General features: G+C 42.9%; 1 protein-coding gene across 1 annotated transcript in view; it reads left to right on the forward strand.

The window, feature by feature from the left end:
• Kat2b (lysine acetyltransferase 2B) overlaps window positions 1–23,177 on the forward strand; it is a 105,605-nt gene that overhangs the window by 24,745 nt on the left and 57,683 nt on the right. The window contains 2 exon segments of the mRNA XM_051153059.1: window positions 16,691–16,768; window positions 16,770–16,818. Coding sequence (XP_051009016.1) covers window positions 16,691–16,768; window positions 16,770–16,818 — 127 coding nt within the window.

Here is a 23,177-nt window from a genome sequence, read left to right on the forward strand (position 1 = left end):
TCTGCATACTGGGCAACATATAAAAATTTAAAAAGTCCTCATTGGAAAAAAAAAAAGTGATACTTACTAGGAAACTGTCTGCATTGATGGCACTTGGGATTAAATAGAAGGTTCAATCTATATTAGACAAGCTTTCTGCCTCTGGGCCACAGCCACAGTACTGGAGATTTAAAAAAAAAAAAAAAAGAATTTTAAAAGATTTTTGAGTGTTTGAGTGTTTTGCTTTCATGACGATATATGCACCGCCTGCACACCTAGTGTCCGTGGAGGCCAGACAGGACATTGGATCTCCTGGAACTGAGGTTCCAGATGGATGTGAGCACCATGTGGGTGCTGGGAACCAAAGCTGGGTTTGCAGCAAGATCAGCACGTGCTCATAACCTCTGAACCGTCTCTTCAGAACCACAGAGCTTTTTACACTGTAGAACCTTAGCATGGTATGATAGCTTATCCCTGTAATTCGAACACTTGTGGGAATGAGACTTGAGGAGGAAAGGATTTATGGAAACACTTTTCAGTCCATCATCCAGGGCAGCCAAGGCAGGACCCTGGAGGCAGGAACTGATGCAGACGCTGTGACATGCTCAACTCGCTTTCTTTTCTTTTCTTTTTCGGTTTTTTGAGACAGGGTCTTTCTGTGTAGCCTTGGCTGTCCTGGACTCGCTTTGTAGACCAGGCTGGCCTTGAACTCACAACAATTCCACTGCCTCTGCCTCCCGAGTGCTGGGATTAAAGGCATGTGCCATGATGCCCGGCCCTGAAACTGCTATTTTTTTATGCAGACATTTTTTTCAGTTGTTCTTCCTAGATAACTAGCTTGTATCAAGTTGACTGAAACAAAACAGAACAAAACAACAACAACAACAAACTATCCAGGACAAGTGCTGTGAGTTCTAATCTAGCCTGGACTATAGAATGATACTTTTAGAAAACTACCATCGTGATCATTTTAAGTCTATAGTTCAGTAACATTAAGAAACTTAAACTGGCCAGGTGGTGGTGGTGCACAACTTTAATCCTAGTACTTCGGGGGCAGAGGCAGACGGATCTCTCTGAGTTCGAGGCCAACCTGGACTACAGAGTGAATTCCAGGACAGCCAGAGCTGTTACACAGAGAAATCCTGTCTCGAAAAATAAAAACAAAACAAAACCAAAAACCCCTAAACAAACAAACTGAAAACCCAAAAAAGAAAGAAAGAGCTGGAGGGATAGCGCATTAAGAGAATTGGATGCTCTTGCAGAGGACCTATGTTCAGTTCCCAGCATTAGTCAGACTACTCACAACTACCTATAGCTCAATATATAGGTACTTAGATTAATAGATTGATAGATAGACCTTACTACTTCAATTTCTTTCCTTTTCTTTTCTTTCTTTCTTTCTGGTTTTTTGAGACAGGGTTTCTCTGTGTAGCCCTGGCTATCCTGTACTTGCTTTGTAGATCAGGCTGGCCTTGAACTCACAGAGATCTGCCTGCTTTTGCCTCCTGAGTGCTGGGATTAAAGGCGTGGGCCACCACGCCCAGCTGGAAATGCCGTTTTTAATTTCTGAGATACTGTTCTATTGTCCGCTGACAGTTCCCACCTGAACTTTTTCCTACAGCACCTCCAGCTGTGCTCTGGTTTCTCCCTTGCAGCTTGCTGACAGTAGTTTGGGTTTGCATTTCCTAGCTGATAATGATACTGAGCATGCTTTCATGTTATTTTTTTTAAGGTTTAATTTTTAATTGTGTATGTGTGTGTGTCTGAGAATATATGCCATATGTGTGTGGGTGTCTAGCAAGGCCAGACGAGAGCATCAGATCAGGAGCTAGAGATATAGTGGATGAGTTGCCTCCCTGAAGGTACTGAACCCAGATCCTCTGCGTGAGCAGCAAGTGCTCTTACCTGCTAAGCCATCTCTCCAGTCAGCCATGTTGATACCCTTGCCTTAGGCTCCTGCGTCCTGGCATGAGTCACCGTGCTTGGCATCTTTTTTTTTTTTTCTCCAAAGCTCAGGGTTCATCTTTAGACTTCACATGTTCAGCAATTACTGTGACACTGAGGTGTATCCTCAACTCCCTCTTCCTTTAAGTTAAAAAAAAAAAGATTAAAAGAAATGTTTATATGTATTTTGCTGGCATTCCTGTACACTGTATGTATTCTGTGCCCATGGAGTCCAGAAGAGGGTGTTGCATTCCCAGGAACTGGGGTTACAGACGTTCGTGAACTTTCCTGTGGGTGTTGGGAATAGAACTTGGGACCTCTGGAAGAGCAGTCAGTGCTCTTAGCTCGGAGTTTTCTCTCCAGCTCCAGACTTTTCATTTATTTATTTATTTATTTTGGGTTTTTCAAGACAGGGTTTTCTCTGTGTAGCCTTGGCTATCCTGGACTCATTTTGTGAGACCAGGCTGGCCTCAAACTCACAGAGATCCTCCTGTCTCTGCCTCCCGGGTGCTGGGATTGCACCCAGCCCCCCACTTTCATTATTTTAATGTTTGCTTATTTGCTCATTGTGTGTATGTGTGTGTAGGTGTGGATGTACCACAATGTGCTTCCGGAGGTCTGAGAACAAGTTGTGGAGTCAGTTCTCTACTTCTGTTATGTAGGTTCCAGTGATCCATCAAAGAGCACAAGGCCTGGTGCTAAGTGCCTTCACCCTACTGAGCCACGAGCCATTTCGCTGGCCTAAATAGGATGTTTAAATAGTATGTTTTTGTCAAATATCAGAGCTAGGAGGCAGAAAATACAATGCCCACTGCCCCGTGCTCCCAAACCGATGCCCAAGTCCCTGCTAGGACAGGATCGGTGCCTCTGCATGGTGGTGAGAGCTCCCAGCCTCAGCTTGGCTCTAAGCAGTGTGTGAAGAGCTGAGACCTTCTCCATACAGGGTGAGGGGAAGATACAAATGCAGGTGTTTCTCCCAGCACAGGTGCACCCCCACCACTGTTTCCCTATACTTGGTCTGAGCCTAAGGGCTGACAAGTGATTTTTTCCATTTATTTCCCATCAGTGTGCTCTTGCTCAGTGTTCTACCATATCAGTCTAGCATTTTCTGCGTGACTGAATTCCGTTAGACATCATGGCTGTCTTTCTCCTCTTACCCCGTATGGCCTCCAAATATCATGAATGCTTGCACATCAACACGAAGCAAACTGCAGCCCCGCCCCTGCTCTCTCCAACCCCCCCTCCTCCCCCGGGTCCTCCTGTCTGTCTGGCATCAGGATGTGACCACACATCTGTCCGGCTCAGCTTCTTAGAGTTGCTCTAATGTCTTCTGTTCACAGTAAGAAAGTCGCTGCATTCACTGCATATTCAGGATCCTCTTATGTGGCTAAAACGACATTTTGTCTCAGGCTTCTGGAGAGCATTTTCTTCTTGCTTGGATATTTCTTCTCTGCACAGACTTGCTCTCAGGGAGATGATGTCACCTGGACAGCTAGCTCCTCCCTTGGTGACAAGGTTGCTGGCTGCTGTGGGAATTGGCTTGGCAGAGGGCTCCCTGAAAGGTTGCTCTTCAGCTGCTACTCAGTTAAGGCCACCAGGCTAACCCTGCTAGGAGTTCTCTTAGAGAGGAGCCGTCATGCTTAATTACCAGGAGCTATAGAAGAGTGTTTCCAAGGGCACCCCTTATCTCTGACAGCAGTGGTTGGGCTGTAACGTTTAGTAGAAGAGATGAAGGCCAAAGTGGAGCGCTTGATAGCTGTGGCTTAAAGCACATGTCAGAAATGTTTTCTTGGCAGCCAAGGGCAAGGCATCTCATCGTTTTGTTTTATTTTATTTTATTACTTATTTAATTTCTGGTACTGGGATTGGAACACAGGGCCTCGTACATTCTAGGCAAACGACGTATCACTGAGAGACACTCCGTCTTGCACTGACTGTTTCTTAAAGGACTCATTTACCTTTTTCCTTGGTAGACAATACATCGCACACATTATCAAGTCTGCATGCTCAGGTTGACATTTTCCCGGGCATGCACAGGTGCCAGAAAGTGCTGTCCATACCTCACCCAGAGAAAGAATCCTTACAAATGAGCACATCTCAAGGAAAACCCCGTTCATCATGGGATGGCCTTAACCACTTAGGGGTATTGAAGCTTTCTACCCTAAACTATAATGTCCACAGTGAAGACGAGGAGTCTGAGGTGGTTTCTCTTTATACTCCCCTGCAGTGATTACTTAAAGTTATAATGTGAGCCATGTATGCAATTTGATTATTTTTGGAGCTGAGGGTGGTGTAGAACTCACGATGTAGTCCAAACTGGCCTCAGAGTCATGACAGTCTTCCTGCCTCAGATCCTTAAGCACGAAGCATTGTGCCTGAACTTGGTCTAGTTACCTCATGGATCAGTTTCTTAGAGCCACCTAACACATGATCACAAAGTTTGTTGCTTAAAATTATAGCTTCTGCGCTGGCTCTGGGAAGCTGAAGTCCTGAGCAGAGTTAGCAAGGCTGACTGCTTCTGAAGTCTCCTCCCCTTCTAAGGCCCCGCCCCTCTCCCTAGAGCCCCTCCCCTTTCATAAAGGCCCTCCCCTTCCCAGCGACCCCTTCTTTCCTCTTTCCTTCCCTAACCTTTTCCTTTTCTTCCTTCTCTCAGCAGGTGGCATCTCTTGGTGATCCTTGGCATACTTTTGTTTGTCTGGTTTACCACTCCAATCTTTGCCTGTGTCTTCAGCTGCCCTTCTTACCACCTGTGTCTTTGTGTCCAAATCTTTTAGCTTTAGAGGGCACTGTTCAACCCAAAATATCACATTAAAAAATGAGAGGACTGGGGTGTGGCCCAGTTGTACAAGCCTTGTCTAACTTGTTGATCACTTGGGTTAATCCCCAGCAGGAGGAGAAGGATATGTGTGCATATACAATATAATATAATATAATTAATATATAAAATATATCTCTCTTTCTGTGTGTATATATAAATTTAAATTAGAGAGAGAGAGAAATAGAACTTAAATTTCTTTCTTTCTTTCTTTCTTTTTCAAGCCAGGGTTTCTCTATGGAGCTCTAGCTGTCCTGGACTCACTTTGTAGACCAGGCTGGCCTTGAACTCACAGTGATCCGGCCTGCCTCTGCCTCCCCAGTGCTGGGATTAAAGGCATGCACCACCAGCCAGCTGTAAAAGTATCATTTTAAAATGTTATTTACCACAGTGCACGTGTATAGATGACTTTTGAGAATCTCTCCCTCCACTACATGGGCCCTACAGATGGTACCCAAGTTGTCAGGCTTGGTGGCAGGCATCTTTACCACTAGGCCATCTTACTGGCCCAATGACTGTTTTAGACAGAGCCTTGCTGTGAACCCATTATCATCCTTCCTCAGGCTCCTGAGTGTCAAGATTATATGAGTCACCATGCTCAGTTTAATAAGGTTAAAACATTAAAAATTATATCTGTTTTTCAAGTAGTGTATATGTATGGCATGTATGTGTGGCATGTATGTATGTATGTATGTGTGGCATGTATGTATGTATGTATGTGTGTATGGTGTGTATGCATGCATGTGTATGTCTGCGCGTGTACCACAGTGTTTCTGTGGTGGCTAGATGAGCACCCGCGTGAGTTAGTTCTCTTCTACTCTGTGGGTTCTAAGGATGAAGCTCAGGCCGTCAGGCTTGGTGGCAAGCACGCTTAACCACTGAGCCATCTTGCTGACCCCATATATTTTAATATTCTTTGTGGTAACATCTCCGCCTGGATTGCCGTTTCCCCTCCTCCCTTTCCCTTCCTCCTTCCCTTCTTCTTCCCTTCTGTTATAAGCTTATTTGTTCTTGCACTGCTAAGGAATTAAGCTCAGGCATGCTACCTAAGGCTATGACACTGAGCTATAATCCCAGCGTCCCAGCTCACTCCCTTTTTCCCTTTTTTATTTTTATTTTTTTGAGACAGGGTCTTGTTATGTAGCCCCGGTTGTCCTGAAACTCTCTATGTAGACCAGGCTGTCGTTGAACTCTCAGAGATCCACAGGCTTCTGCCTCCATAGTTCTAGGATGAAAGCTGACCACTACCATACTTGGCCTTGTTTGCTTGTTTTCTTGAGACAGGGTCTCAACCCTCTCAAGTGCTCAGCTTATATTTGAGCACTGCCATGCATGCTTTGTTTGTGCTAGGGAGCCAACCCAGGGTCTCACACATGCAGGATAAGACTGTACCACTGAGCCACATCCCCACCAGGCTGTCACTTTCCCAGGATGCCCTATCCCTGTGGCTCTCTCTTCTTGCCTTGCACTGGGGAGTGCCACGAGGCCACAAAACCACTGGGCCACCATTGTTCTGTTTTATGCCCTCTTCCTCGTGTCTTCTTTCACTTTAGGAATTTTCTGTTTATTTAGAAAAAATTTTACTCATTCTAAACAATAGAAACCAAAATTGACTTTGTGAAAACTACTGGAGTAGAGATATTTGGTAGGGAAGTGCTAGGGTTTGCATGGAAGAATCCCTGGACAAGTTTAAGTGCCAGAATTCAGTGTGTGGTAGAATGGATTCAGCATTCTATCACGGCGGCTTAAATAAGTGTGGTTAATATTTGGATGAATAGGAGAATTGTAAGACCTGATTGTTATAAATCCCCCTGCTGTGAGATTTGTGACTCAAGGTTTATGAGCCCTGGTGAACAAGGTTATTATTATTCGTGTAGAGGCAAGTAGAGGTGTAAGCTTGTCTTCCTCGGCTGATTGCACTTTCAGTTCATTTCAGTAATGAAGTGATCTGTGGCTCTGAACGTCTGCAGGGTCTTATCCAAGATTTAAAAAGCTGTGAGTTGTTCACTTGAATTTTAATGAGTAAGGCATGATTTTTCATTTTGGTTTTTAATTTTTATTTATTTTTTTTACATGTATAAGCGTTTTGTCTATATGTATAATCTGATGCTCACAGATGCCAGAAGAGATGGTTAGATTCCCCGAGACTGCAGTCTCTGAAGGTTGTGAGCCACCATGTGGGTGCTGGGAATAAAACCCAGGACCTCTGGGAGAGCAGCCAGTGCCCCTAACTGCTGAACTATCTCTCCAGCCCCAGTATTTAATTTGTTTTTACTTATTTTTAAGTTTATGAACATGGGCGTTTTATCTGCATGAATGGATGCACATCATGAGTCACTTGGGCTTTTATAAGCAACCCCACAGAGAGAAGAGCTTTGCATCCTTGAATTATCTTTCCTCTCCTAGTACTGGGGGTTAAACCTAGTGTCTCTAATGCACTAGGCTAGCGCTGTGCCACTGAGCCACATCTGCCCTTTTAAAATGTTTTTGTCTTGAGAGACAGCATCACTAAATTACCCGGGCTGGCCTTGAACACACTCTGCAGCGCTGGTGAGCTTGAATTTACAACCCTCTTGTTCTGTCTGCTTCCCGAGAAGCTAATAATTCAGGCATGTGCAACCAAGCTCAGCCAGGTCCTTCAATTCTTTTTTTGTTATCTTTGGCAACTGAATCGTGTGTGTGTGTGTGTGTGTGTGTGTGTGTGTGTGTGTGTGTGTGTGTGTGTGTGTGTATCTGTTTTCTGCGTATACATATGTGCACACTTATTCAAGGAGGCCAGGGGCCTCTGTCACTTTCTGCCTTAATTCCCTTGAGACACTCCTTCACTGAATCTGCAGTAGCTATCTGTTTGTTTGTTTGTTTTTCTTTCTCCACATCAACACCTGGCTTTTTACATGGGTGCTGCTGGGAATTTGAACTCAGGTACTCCTGTTAGCACCACAAAGGCTCTTACTTGCTAAATCATTTCCCCCGTTCCTGGATCCTTGAATTCTATTTTTATGTGTGCCTTTGTGTGTGTGTGTGTGTGTGTGTGTGTTTTTTTGTTGTTTTGTTTTTGCTTTTTTTGGTTTTTTTTTGAGACGCTATCTCTCTGTGTACCCCTGGAACTTGCTATGTAGACCAGGTTGGCCACAAAGTTAGAGATCTACCTACCTCTGCCTTTCAAGTGCTCTGATTAAAGAAAGATATATGCCACCATGCCCAGCCTTGAATCATTAAGTTTGGTGCTTGACAAGGATACAGCTTCCTCCCTCACCTCTAGCAGGGATGAGTGACAGCTGCTAGTTATGGTTGGTTTTTGTTCTCGTCCATCCAAGTTTCTACCAGTTTGCTCTCTGCAAGAAGATATAGGCTATGGTTGCTAGTGTCTGAGAAACAAAATTGCTAAGCGTGTAGAAAGTTAAAGTTATGGGGTGGGGTGAGGGACTCTACACAGTAGGAAAGCACTTCCTAACATGGGCAAGGTCCTGGGACACCCTATACACTTTGCACAATTTTCAGAATACATGGATGTGGTTCCCGTGGGAGTAAAATTTTCAGTGACATGATTCCTAGGAGTTCAGACTTGTTCCTCCTATTCAGCTGAACCTGAACCCCAAAGTAAACTTCAGGTCTAATGACAAAAGCTTTGACTCAAACACTTGCCATCTTTGTGATAGCCCGAAGAGAATTCAGTGATCTCTATTTATTTGGTATGTATGTATGTATGTATGTATGTATGTATGTATGTATGTATGTATGTGTTTTTAGTTTTTTTAATACAATTTTTTAGATTTATTTATTATTTATACAGTGTTCTGCCTGCTTTGTGAGCTTGCATTGCCAGAAAAGGGCACCAGATCTCAGTGTAACCAGTTATGAGCCACCATGTGGTTGCTGGGAATTGAACTCAGGACCTTTGGAAGAGCAGACAGGGCTCTTAACCACTGAGCCATCTCTCCAGCCCCAGTGCTTTTAGTTTACAAGACAAGGTTTTTCTATGTAGCTATGGCTGTTTGGGAACTTGCTCTATAGACCAGGCTGGCTTTGAACTCAGAGATTCACTGGCTTCTGCCTCGTGAATGTTGTGAGTAGAAGATTAACGTGTGCCACCACACCCAGCTCCAGTGCTTGCTATTTTAAAATTTATCTCATGTTGTGTCTTTTTTTGTTTGTTTGTTTGTTTTGTTTTTTGTTTTTTCGAGACAGGGTTTCTCTGTGTAGCCTTGGCCATCCTGGACTTACTTTGTAGACCAGGCTGGTCTCGAACTCACAGCGATCCGCCTGCCTCTGCCTCTCAAGTGCTGGGATTAAAGGCGTGTGCCACCACGCCCGGCTCTCATGTTGTGTCTTTCTCGGCCTTGGTCTAAGCACTGGTTTTCCTTCTATATGCCAGAAGGTTTTAATTAGCTGTTGGATTGATGGGAGTGTGCTCTCGTTGTCACAGAACTCTTGGTCGATTCTGAACTGAAAGAAAAAGGAAATAAGATGATTCTTCATGGAAATTAGCAACAGAAAAGGTATAGATAGGTTCTTTCAAGCCTCAGTGACTGTTGTCAAAGGAGAGGAAGTGTGGCTGCTGGGTTGGGTGATGATAGGAGAAAGCAGGTGTGGAAGACGGGAGGTTGAAGGGCACCTATCATTTCATACTCTGGCGTTCCGTTTGAGAGGATTCATCATAGTCAAGGAAGAGGTTGTAGTTGCTCATGCAGCCTCAGAGGGTTCCTTCCTTTTTCCACCTCCCACCATCTCGTCTTTCCTACCTTCCGGCTGCACTGCAGCCCACCAGCTGTGGGGCCACGCCTTCCTCCTTGCCGTCCACCTCACAGTGCACTATCTCTTTTGCTTTCAACCAGATGAGCTGAATTTCTCTTTTTATTTCTTTCTTGACAGCACTAATGCTTTGAAATATAATTTGTTCATTTTGTGCTGCCTGGTGGCTCTGCTGGACCAGAAAGGGCTCTTTGTTTCCTTTCACAGATAGCAAAAATGCTGCAGTTTTCCATTGCCACCTAGGTTTTTTTACTCCCTCTCGCAATTGTGGCAACCATGATACCCGAGTGAGCAGAAACACGAAGTCTGTTCTTAGCCAAGGAAATAAGTATAGGATGGACTGGAGAGTCAAGCTTCTCTGTTCTTAGAGAGGCAGGGTAAGAGAAGGAGGGACAGGCGAGCACTATTCATATCGTCTTCTGGGAATGGGCAGAAGATTTCTGGGTGAATTTAAACTTTGCTGTAGGTGTAGTTTGTTTGTTTGTTTGTTTTTAGCTATTTTACTGGGTTCTTATAACTACCACCCTTCTCCACACCAATCTCTTCAAACCCCCCAACACTAGGCAAGTGACAAAGAAAGTTAGAAGGAAATGAGATGTAGACCTCTTTGGACTATTTCCTGCTAGCAGGGGCATCAGGCTCCTATGGGAAATCCCAGCCTTCTTTATCAGAATATCCATAAATCCATCAATAGCAGGTACAGCAGCAGGCACCAGCAGCAGCAGCGGGGCCGGCGGCAGGGGGGGCAACAGCTGCCACAGGCCCTCTCAACTCAAAGCTCTCCCCTTTATACATTCTCCAGAGTCCCCAGAATTAAACTATCTGCAGCTGGCAAAAATCATGCCCCTACTGGAGCATGAGACAATCATAGTTAATGGCTGTGGACAATCTGAAGCAGCCCCATATTCCAAACCCGGGATTAAAACAAAAATGTATTCACAAAACATAATTGAGTTTTAAAAGAAACCAAAATTCTCACTACATTTCCCACGTCTAGTCCTCAAAAAATGGCTTTTTCTCTAACAATAAGCTATGTACAGTAAGAACAATTATGAGAGCTATCAAGTAAGAATTATATTTACAACTGGGTGGTGGTGGCGCACGCCTTTAATCCCAGCACTTGGGAGGCAGAGACAGGCAGATCTCTGTGGCTTTGAGTTCGAGGCCAGCCTGGTCTACAAAATGAGTTCAGGATAGTGAAGCCTACACAGAGAAACCCTGCCTTAAAAAAAAAAAAAAAAAAACCCCAATGTGTGTATATATATATATATATATATATATATATATATATATATATATCTTTACAATGTCTAATCTACATTTATTTGGCAACCATGGAGAAAACTTTCACTACTTATCCTATCCTGGTGAGTCCAAAGTTCTGTACCTAAATCACTTCATTATCATAACTTGCATTTATCAACCTAAGAACATCTTCTTAGACACGAAGTCACTTTATTAGATCCTAAACAACTTACGCTTTTTATGTCTTTAACCTTTAATAAGGAAAACTGTAAGACTATAACTATCTAGTCTTCAATCCCATCAAGGACAAGGATAAATTTTACCTAAATAAACAGAAGTACAGAGCAAGCAGCTTTCATCCTCCTGTATCATTGGTGCATCCAGTCTTTGGCCTTCAGGCCCAGATTATTTGACAGACTTATCTTTGAAGCAGGAGTTTTGAAGGACTGGCCTAGCTTGTCTTGGCAAAGTTGGACAGTCAATTTTCCAGTGCCCTTCTTGGCCAGAGTTTGGACAGCATGCTGTCAGAAGTCAAGATAAGGGCAGGTTTCCCCCCAGTGTCTAGCTTTGCCAAATTTAAAGCAAATTCCATGAGCATGTTCTTTGGTTCCCATCATCTTCTTTGAAGTAGATTGAAATTACTACCAGGAGCAGATGTGTCTCTCTGTCAGAAAAGCCATTATTATTATTATTATTATTATTATTATTATTATTATTATTATTATTATTATATTTTAAAACATTTTTATTTTATGTGAATGTCTGTGTGATACAGTATGCCTGTGTAAGGGTGTCAAATCCCATGGAAATGGAGTGACAGACAGTTGTAGTTCACCATGTGGGTGCTGGAAGTTGGACTTGGGTTATCTGGAAGCACAGCCAGTGTTCTAAGCCGCTGAGCTATCTTTCCAGCCCTACCTTTTATTATTAAAGAACCTTAAACGCCATGTCATATTGATTTCTGAAGCGTTGAAGACCATCTATCTATCTATCTATCTATCTATCTATCTATCTATCGTATATTTGAATAGACAGATTGTTTGTTTCTAACTAACTCTCTGCTTAACTTTGAAAACATATACAGGATGTTAAATAAAGTTTATTTCAGTAGTTAACTAAACTAGCCACTAACAAGACTGCAAGTAAGATTATTTTTAGATACTAACTACCAACTTGCATTTCTAATTATCCTAAACATTTTTGCAATAGTAGCTTCTATAAGACTAGAATTGTACATTACATTTTAAATGAGTTGCATATGTACAAAACATTAAGCAAAAGTTGAACAAAATAACCTTAAATTACTATCAATATACACTTGTCCATACCAATGTAAAGTACTTGAGACTTGTTGCTTTCTAGTCTAAAAGGAGATACAATAATCTACATTTTGTTTGATCATCCCTACATTTCCCCCCTTTTAAAAATCTATCTTATTTCCCCCTCTTTTCTCCTAATACTAGATAGGAGAGAGAGAAGCATAGAGGGGAGAAAAAGAAAGAGATCTAGCCTCTTTTACTTCATATCCTCCCTAACCATGACTGATAACAAGTTGTAACCAGCCCCCCTAAACAACAACAAACATTTATAACCAATGGAATGATCAGCGCCCCACCCCTGCACCCCCCCTCCCCGGGGGAATTGGGACATTGTTTTCTTAAAATTGCTTCATTATGTCTGAGGGCTAAGGCATCTTTTGGGGACCCAAAAAACACTGGGATATTGACCAAATTCTGTGAGAGCTAGCTGTATCTTTTGCTATCCTGTGTGATAGCAGAGTGCAGGGCTTAACTGAGGTTATGACTGAAGTAGTCTGCGAGGCTGGACCATTTGAGCTAGCTGCTTTGGAGATGACTGAGGCAGTCTGTGAGACTGGGTTACCTGGGGTACTTGTTTTGTCTTATTGGTGTCTGGTATTTTTGCTCTGAAGACACACAACTTTTAAAGGTAGTATTTTAGGTACATTTCTACATTAACGTATGTATGGAATGTCCAGTGTGCACAAATAAGCCTATTTTTCTACTCTATGTTTGAGTAGGTAAAGGGCATCTGTCTATCTTATAAGTACATTTGAACTGTGTAATCAATCTAACTATAATTATAAATCTCCACCCATGCTATATGAAGGGGTGGGATGTAATAATAAATCACGAGGACCAGGTTGCCAATAAGATTCGTTGGCTATGCAGAGACATTCATGTATCAGCTAGTAGGAGGTCTTCCTAGGTCAAACCTAACTTTTATAAGTTTTGATGGTAACCATATTTCCTCATTCCCTGTAGAAGCATAAACAAACCCACGTCTCCATGCTAAACTATTGTAGACTTCCATTCTGCTCTTAGCACATGTTGATTTAATTCCAGAGTTTTTTTTTCCCTGTAACCCAATGTCTCTCAGCTGCTGTTGTTCCTTTTTCATTAACATTAAGACACTTTAAAGTTAACAAACACTATTTAGTCTCTTCCTTTATTCTTCCTTTTTGTTTTGTAAGCATTTCTTTTACAGTACGATTTGATCTTTCTACACCTGCTTGACTTGCAAGGTTTTGCTGTATACTTGTAATGTGCTTTATTTTATAATATGCAAATAATTGCTTCATATTATTGGATCTGTATGTGGGGTATTATCACTCTTAACTTGTTCAGGTATCTCCATAATTGCCATTATTTCCAATTAATATGTAATCGCAGAATCAGCCTTCTCAGAACTCAAAGCTGTTGTCCGTTGAAGCCTCAATGATAACGATGTACAAACTTTAGTTTTCCAAATTCTGCAAAACGAAACACATGCATCTGCCAAATTTCATTTCTTGTATTTTTGGTTGTGAGCCTAGCCTTTAACAGCTGAGCCATCTCTCCAGCCTCAGATTTCATTTCTTTTGATATTCCTAGGATTATTTCTAGTGGGTAATGAAGTCTGGTTATATAGAGAACGAGTGGGACATTTTCTTTTCATTTCCTTGGCTTGTTGACAAGTGATAGAGTTTTTTTTTCTTTAAACCTTTACTGTTGTTGGTTTTTTTTTTTTTTTTTTTTTTTTGGTTTTTCGAGACAGGGTTTCTCTGTGTAGCCTTGGTCATCCTGGACTCACTTTGTAGACCAGGCTGGCCTCGAACTCACAGCGATCCACCTGCCTCTGCCTCCCGAGTGCTGGGATTAAAGGCGTGCGCCACCACGCCCGGCTTAAACCTTTACTGTTAACATGGTGTTTTTCATGAAATTTCAAGGCTTCTAACACATTTCCTGTTAATAATTGGTCAGTTTCCTTATTGCCTTGTGCCAGTGGACCTGGCAAACCTATATGAGGCTGAGTATGAGTAATATATAATGGATAGTTTCTATTTCTGATTGCAATTGCATAAATAACAAAGTTAATTCTGAATTATCAGGAATAAATCCAGCAGTTCTATATACAAAACAATTCTTTCTGCATATTAAGAATCAGTAATTACATTGAGATTGAGGACTATCTAACGATACCATGAGGACTGCGTACAACTCTGATCTTTGAACTGAGGTGTATGGACATTGGGGTCATTTTGGTTATTTTCTTATGATTTATAACCTGCCTGTTCTAACCTATTCACATCAGTATAGGATGTAGGTGCTTTGGGAATTTGAATTCCCTTTACAATTCGTGGGTGAAACCAATTAGTTATTTTTATAAACTGCAGATGCTTGCTTTTAGGATATTTGCTATTAATGTCTCCCAAATAGTTACTTGTTTTAAAACAAAGTCCAAAATGTTTGATTTTACCAATAAAGACTTAGATGCCAGATGCTGAGGTGAAAGCTTACCGGCTCAGAGAAATAGAGAAAGCACCAGCTGACTTTCCTGCTCAGCCAATGTCCCAAAAGGAAAAAGCCCTCTCTCCTTCAGGCTGTCTTAAAACACGTCAAACTAAATAGCCCTCCTTTGTACTTGCTGTGCGCCTCTCTATTCATCCTCTGAACTTCCTCTTTTTTTTTTTTTTTCTTTTTCTTTTTGAGACAGGGTTTCTCTGTGTAACAGCTCTGGCTGTCTTGGAACTCCCTCTGTAGATCAGGCTGGCCTCTAACTCACTGAGATCCACCTGTCTCTGCCTCTCAAGTGCTGGGATTAAAGGCGTGTGTGCCACCACTGCCTAGCTTTTCCTCTTTATGTTTTTTTCCTATGTTCACTCCCTGTCAACTGATTACTTGTTCCATGTCTTGACCTACGGTTGACTTTATTTAATCCTGTTTACAGAAAGCTCTTGGATTAGAGGATGTGTGCTAGGGCTGAGCCACACCACAACTAAAACCAGGGTGGTTTTTTTTTTTTTTTTTTATACACAATCTTGAGGTTTACAGTGTGATCAAATATCCTGCAACATTTCCCCCTTTTTGTCTAAATAAAGGGCTCTTTCTCTAACACCAATAAACTATATACTATCTGGTAAGAATTACACTCAAAATATCTATTCAATTATGAAACAAACAAAACAAAAGCAAAACCACAGGGGAATTCCATGGGCTGGTAGACTTCTATTGGGTCTCTTTGGACTACCATTTGCTGATCAGGGCTGTCGGGCTCTGAGGGGCAAGTATAATCTCCGTTATCAGAATATCCAGCAAACCAGCAATAGCAAAAAACAGCAGCAGGAACCAGCAGCAGTGAGGGGAACAGTGGCCATCACAGGTCTTCTCAGGGTTGTCCCATTTATAGCCTCTACAGAGTCTTCAGAATTAAACTATCTGCAGCTGGCAAAAATCACCCCCCGCCCCCAGAGCAAGAGCAATCATTGTTAGTGGCTGTGGACAATCTGAAGTAGTCTAACATCCCCCAATTGAGATTGAAACAAAAACCTAGCATAAACGGGTTTTTAAAGAAACCAAAATTCTCACTATACTCTGCCTATCGCCAGGCAGTGGTGCTGCACACCTTTAATCCCAGCACTTGAGAAGCAGATTCAGTGGATCTCTGAGTTCGAGGCCAGCCTGGTGTACAGAGCAAGTTACAGGATGCCCATAGCTATACAGAGAAATCCTGTCTCAAAACACCAAAACCAGCCAGCCAGCCAACCAACCAACCAACCAACCAACCAAAAAAAGCCTGGAAAAGAACAAAACTAATGCTTCTTTTCTCTCCTTTTTTGGACCTTTTTAGTTTTTGCTGTGGCAACTGTCAACTGTTTAGGTTCAGTAGTTTTAACTAGTCCTGAGAAAGGGATACTGGCCTTCAGGCATCCTGTCCTCAGAGACAAACAAGATTAGGTTCAGTAGAAGTGGATTTAGGGTGTTGAGTGGAGGCCAGGGTTCAATCCATCTTTACCTTATTATTGTTTTCAAAAATTGCATGGTATGTGTGTGCATATGTGCATGCCCATCTGTCCGTCCGTCCGTCCGTCTGTCCGTCTGTCTGCCTGTCTGTCTGTGGGTCTCTGTGTGGGTATGTGACCATGAGTGTAGATTCTGGCAGAGTCCAGATGAGGGTGTCAGATCTTCTGGAGTTGTCCACTTTACTTTTTGAGTTGGTCTTTCACCGCAGCTGGAGCCCACGGTTTTGGCCAGTAGACATATTGTGAACATTTGTAAATGATATCAGGGTTTCCCGGAGTAACAGGGATCATTCAGTTTAAGGTTACTGCCTGAGGGCTTCCCTGTCGCACACATTGTGGCAAGCCTGGGAGAGTAAATGGTGCATCCTTCTTGTTTATAAATTACATCGTGCATGTGCGAGTCCCTGTCTCTCTTTTTGTTGTTGTTGTTTGTTTTTGTTTTTTCTGAGACAGGGTTTCTCTGTGTAGCCTTGGCTGTCCTGGACTCGCTTTGTAGACCAGGCTGGCCTCAAACTCACAGCGATCCACCTGCCTCTGCCTCCTGAGTGCTGGGATTAAAGGCATGCTCCACCACCGCCCGGCTCCCTGTCTCTTTTTAAAACTGTCTATGGCTGCCCGTTACAGAGTTCTGTTTCTCCCTTTGTCCCCTCTTGTAGGCAGAGGAGTCCTGTAAATGCAACGGCTGGAAGAACCCCAACCCATCTCCTACTCCACCAAGAGCAGACCTCCAGCAAAATAATTGTTAGTTTGACGGAATCCTGTCGAAGCTGTAGCCATGCCCTTGGTAAGTTTCCAAAATCTACCAGGAGCCATTCCACAGTGGCCTGACAGTCACACTACTGGATTCTGGGCAAAGCAAATCTGAGTGCGACTTCATTGACAGGGGCTCAGAGTCTGCTAGGAAGTGCAGCAGGGATGGGCAAACCCCACCTGTCTGCACTGCCCACTCCTTTGTCACTTTCACCATATTACAGGAGCTGGGGCACACAGAGGGATCCACTTGAGATGGGACATCACTGCTTTGCTGTGTAAGACAGATGAGTGATGCTCCTGATTTGTCCTAGTGGAGGGGGTGGGGTGGGGCGGTGCTGTAGGGCTTTGACACCAGACTTGAAACTTATATAATAATAATTGTAATGACATTAATCATTAATTAATGAATTGAGACAGTCTCTGTGAAGCACTGGCTGTCCTGGAACTCCATCTATAGATCAGACTTGACTCAAACTTGGACATCCCAAGTGCTGGGAGTAAAGGTGTGTGCTACCATGCCTGGCGATATTTATTTATGTTGTGTGTGTGTCTGTGTAGGACATGTTTGTGTTGGAGCCTATGGAGGACGGAAGGGGCTGCTAGTTTCTTTGGGGCTAGAGTTACAGATGGTTGTGAACTGTCATGCGAGTGTTGGGAATCGAACCCAGGTTCTCGGCTGAGCCCCACTCTAGTTTTCCTGACACGTTTTGGTATTGAGGATGAAGCCCATGGCTTTGCATATACGTAGCACATGCCTTGACACTGAACTCACAAACTTCAGTCCTAGATGATTTATCTCCGTTTTTTCTTACACACACACACACACTCACACACACACTCACACACACACTCACACACACACTCACACACACACACTCACACACACTCACACACACACTCATACACACTCACACACACTCACACACACACTCACACACTCACACACACTCACACACACACACTCTCACACACACACACTCACACACACACACACACACACAAACTCACACACACCCCCCTTGCCTCTCAGGTTTCACTTTATAGCCAATCTTGTTTCAGCTCCATGGTGTTGTATTTCACTTCCAAAGTGCTGGCATCACAGGTGTGTGCAAACTCTGTTTCAGATCAAGTTCAGGGGGGAACTGGTTGTTCTTAGGTATCAGATTGTCTGACTTACTGCCCAGTATGACAAGGACCTAGCACTGGGCAAAATGGGATCACCATTTACTCCTTTTACCCACTATCTGTAGAAGAATGGCGTTTTTGCCTTTGTCTTTCTCTCCAGTTTGCTGTTGGTTCAAATGGTGGAGCCCCACCTCTGAGGCCAGCCTACTCTTTTTAGTTTTTTTGGAGATAGACAGGCTTTCTCTGTAGGTAGCTTCGCTGTCCTGGAACTCACTCTGTAGACCAGGCTGGCCTTGAACTCACAGAGAGATCCACCTGTCTCTACCTCCTGAGTGCTGGGATTAATGGAGTGCACCTCTACTGCCTGGCATATTTATTTAAAAATTTTTTTAATAAATTTATTTATTTATTCACTTTACATCCTGATAGTAGCCCCTCCCTCCTCCACCCTCTATCCCTCTTCCCCACTCCCCTACTCCTCAGGAAAAGGGAGCCTCCAGCTACCTACCCACCTCTGCTCATCAGGTTGCCTCAGGACTGAGCACATCCTTTTCGCCTGTGGGCTAGCAAGGCACCCCTCTAGTGGGAAATGGTCATAAAGCAGACAATAGAGCCCATGTCAGGGACAGGCCCCGCTGCCATTACTAGGGGACCCACATGAAGCCCAAGCTGCCCTTTTGCTACATCGGTGTAGTGGGCCTAGGTCCAGTCCATGCATGGTCCTTGGTTGGTGCTTCACTCTCCCCAAGACTCTTGGCCCTGGTTAGTTGGCTCTGTTGGTCTTGTGGAGCTTCTGTCACCTCCAGGTCTTTCTATCCATCCCCCCACTTTTCCACAAGACTCCCTATGATTCACCCAATGTTTGGTTGTCAGCCTGGCATACTCTTAAACTGAGTCGGATGCTTTCTTTTGTTCTCTGCAAGAGGGTGTTTCAGTATTGACATTTCAATACTTGCAAAGTAAAAGAGCAGACAATGGTGTGATCTTCCCTGGAAGTGGCTGCCCTGGAGCACTCCCCAAAAGGAAACAGAGCCTAGATCTCACAGAGGAAGTCTGTACACTAATAAGTGCATTATTGTGTTGACTGAACCGGTGTCAAAAATAACTCAAGCTGTGATTAGCAGAAAAATGCTTTCATTACAAAAACATTGTGTTCTAGGCTAAAGGCTGTGGTATTTTTAAGCAGTGCAAAGCAAAGATTCCAAAAGTTCCAGAAATGTCTTAGTTTGTGATATGCCAATTTTATAACTCATCTGTGAGGTAATGGACTGGGTGCTCTTCAAATTGAGTCACCTGGGAAATACGATGTAGTTAATAGTGGAGTTCAAGAAATCTGTGCCTGGGCTGAGCTGTGCCCATATTGATTGGGAAATCCTATTATTGCAAATCAATTGCCATTAAAAAACAAAGATCTTTTTTTTTTTTCCCCTGATGGGAATTGTCTGGTTCTATGCATGAAAGCACACATGTCTGCCAGAAATGGTGCAAATGACAAAATCCAGCTGTCTTTGTTTCCTTTCATGTTTCTGAGCAAACATTGGCAGCAAATACCCTTATTTTTCAATAGACAGTGAAGAAAAATAAATATGCAGTTATTTTATTTTAGGTCTGTTTTTTCTTTCTTCTTTCTTCTTTCTTCCTCCTCCTCCTCCTCCTCCTTCTTCTTCTTCTTTTTCTTCTTCTTCTTCTTCTTCTTCTGTCTTCAGTGCTAGGAATCTAGCCAAGGACATTGTGTCAATTAGGTAAGTGCTATGCCACTTATCTACACTCCAGCAGAGTGTGTGTGTGTGTGTGTGTGTGTGTGTGTGTATGCACGTGTTGCGTGTGCACGCACATGTATATGTTTATGTGTGTATCTGTATAGCTTCATGTCCTTTATACTTGCAAATTCACACCTGAAATCAACCTATGTATAAATTAAGATGTATTCTGAGATTAAGTTAAAAGAATTTTATAAAATGCTTACTTACTTAAGTATGTTTTACTTACTCTGACTGTTTCATACATGTGTACCTATGTTGGTCATATTCAATCTCAGCTCTTCTCCTGACTCCTCCCAACTCCCCAGATATACCTACCTCCTACTTCCGTGTCCTCTCCTTCTTTTCTGTGACCTACTGAGTTCAGTTAGTGCTGTGTGCTGGCATGTTGAAAAAGTGGTCCTTCACAAAGGTAGGGCAGCTATGCAGCACACCATGGCCTTTCTGAGCACGTCCCCATTTGATTAACTAAGAGTAGGACACTGTAAACCTTCCTAATGCTGTCACCCTTTAATACGGTTCCTCATCTTGTGCAACCCCAACCATAAAAATTATTTTGTTGCTGTGTCATAACTGTAATTTTGCCAATGCTATGAATCATAATGTGAATATCTGATATGCGGGATATGTGACCCCATGAAAGAGTTGTTGGACCCCCAAAGGGGTCATGCTCCACAGGTTAAAAATAACTGCTATAAGCCGGGCGTGGTGGCGCACGCCTTTAATCCCGGCACTCGGGAGGCAGAGGCAGGCGGATCGCTGTGAGTTCGAGGCCAGCCTGGTCTACAAAGTGAGTCCAGGATGGCCAAGGCTACACAGAGAAACCCTGTCTCGAAAAACCAAACCAAACCAAACCAAACCAAACCAAACAAAACAAACAAACAAAAAAAGAATAGCTGCTATAAAGGAAAGTATAAACTTTTATTCTTTTTTTGGTCAGAGACAGGGTAACTCTGAGGCTACAGGTATGACTATCCTGCCTCGGCGTTCTGAATGCCATTGAACTGGGAATCCACCATCACTCCCTTTTCCTAGACAGCTTTCTTAAATGGAAATGCCTGTACATTTTTCAAGAACTCCTAGGATTCTTACTGGAATGCTAGTCTATTTGCCAGGGATCTAGAAAACTGTTTTGTGAGATTATACCATCTTTCCCCTTCTCCTGCTTAAAAAAATGCAACCATATAGAGTTGCCAATACATATCAATGAGTTCAACAAACTACCTTGGGCCCGTCACCTACTTAATTATCATTAACATTTGTTTATTTTGTTTTACCTAATCCCTACCACTCCTGCTTTATCTTTTAGCCCCTCACCTTCACCTTCAGGGTATTTATTATTGTTATTACTAATGTATGTATTTATTCACTTTACATCCTGGTCCTAGCACCCTCCCTCCTCTACTCCCACTATATCTTCCTCTTTCCCCCCTTCCCACTCCCCTATTCCTCAGAAAAGTTGAGTCCCCCTACACACTCCCACTCCCCCTGTGGTTTGACAAGGCAATCTTATCAGAGGGAAGTGATCAAATAGCAAGTAACAGAGTCCATGTCAGGGACAGTGCCCACTTCCCTTACTAGAGGACCCATAAGAAGCCTGAGCTGCTCATCTGCTAAGTCTGTGTAGGGGGCCCTAGGTCCAGTCTATGCATGGTCCTTGGTTGGTGCTTCCATCTCAGCAAGTCCCTCTGGGCCCCGGTTAGTTAGCTCTGCTGGTCTTCTAGTGGAGCTCTTGTCACCCCCAGGCCTTTTTCTCTTTCCCACTTTTCTGCTAGACCCCCTATACTTCACCCAATGTTTGGCTGTGAGTCTCGGCATCAGTTTTGACCTGCTGATGGGTGGAGCCTCTCAGAGGACAACTGTGCTAGGCTCCTGTCTGCTAGCATAGCAGAATATCATTAATAGTGTCAGGGGTTGGTTCTCTTCCATGAGGTAGGTCTTGGGTTGATCCAGGCATTTATTGGACAATCCCTCAATCTCTGCTCTATCTTTATCCCTTCATGTCTTGTAGGCAGGGTGTTTTGGGGTAAAAGTTTTTATGGGTGGGTTGGTGTTCCCATCTTCAGTCTCCATGACCCTTGCTACAAGGACTTTTTGAGTTCTTAGATTCCCACTCATATCCTCCCCAAAGCCTACCCTGACTTAGGTTTCCAGTTTGCCACAGAGATGCCCCCACCCACAGTTTCTCTTTTCTCTGCAGACCTCCTATCTTCCTGTCCCCACTCTCCCCAAGTCTGATCTCCACCCTCATATCTCTTTGTGCTCCCTCTTCTACAATGCACCCTCTCTTCATCCACTACTGATATCTATTCTATTTCTCTTTCCAAATGCGATTTAAGCATCCTCCCTTGGGTCCTCCTTATTACTTATCTTTTTTGGGTCTGTGCATTGTAATATGTTTATCTTGTATTATATGGCTAAAATCTGCTTATAAGTGAGTACATACAATGTGTGTCTTCCTGTGTCTGGGTTACTTCACTCAGGATAATCATTTCTAGTTCCATCCATTTGCCTGAAAATTTCATGACTTCCTTGCTTTTAATAGCTGAGTAGTATTCCATTGTGTAAATGTACCACAGCTTCTTTATCTATTCTTCAGTTGAGGGGAATCTAGGTTGATTACAGGTTCTGGCTATTATGAATAAAGCTGCTGTGAACATAGTTGAGCAAATGTCCTTGTTGTATGGTGGAGCATTTTTTTGGATGTGTGCCCAGGAGTGGTATAGCTGGGTCTTGAGGATTCACTATTCCCAAATTTCTGGGAAAACACCAGATTGATTTTCAAAGTGGTTGTACAAGTTTGTACTCCCACCAGCAATGGAGGAGTGTTCCCCTTACTCTGCTTCCTCGCCAGCATGTGTTGTCACTTGAGTTTTTGATCTTAGCCATTCTGACTGGTATAAGATGGAATCTCAGAGTTGTTTTTATTTGCATTTCCCTGATGACTAATGACACTGAGCATTTTTTAAAGTGCTTCTCTGCCATTCAAGATTGCTCTGTTGAGAATTCTGTTTAGCTCTGTACCCCATTTTAAAAACTGGATTATTTTGTTTGTTGGTGTTTAATGTTTTGAGTTATTTATATGTTTTGGATATTAGCTCTTTGTCAGATGTAGGGTTGGTGAAGATCTTTTCCTAATTTGCAGACTGTCACTTCATTCTAGTGACAATGGCTTTTGCCTTACAGAAGCTTTTCAGTTTCATGAGGTCCCATTTATTAATTGTTCCTCTTAGTGCCTGAGTTGTTGGTGTTTTGTTCAGGAAGTTGTCTCCTGTGCCAATGAGTTCAAGGTTCTTACTCACTTTCTCTTCTGATAGATTTAGTGTATCTGGTTTTATGTAGAGGTCTTTGATCTACTTGAACTTGACTTTTCTGCAGGGTGATAAATATAGATCTTTGTATTTTTCTACATGTAAACTTCTGGCTAGGCCAGCACCATTTGTTGAAGATGCTTTCTATTTTCCATTGAATAGTTTTGGCTCCTTTGTCAAAAATCAAGTGCCCA

Source organism: Acomys russatus, chromosome 11 (assembly GCF_903995435.1).
Source record: "Acomys russatus chromosome 11, mAcoRus1.1, whole genome shotgun sequence".
Taxonomy (NCBI): Eukaryota; Metazoa; Chordata; class Mammalia; order Rodentia; family Muridae; genus Acomys; species Acomys russatus.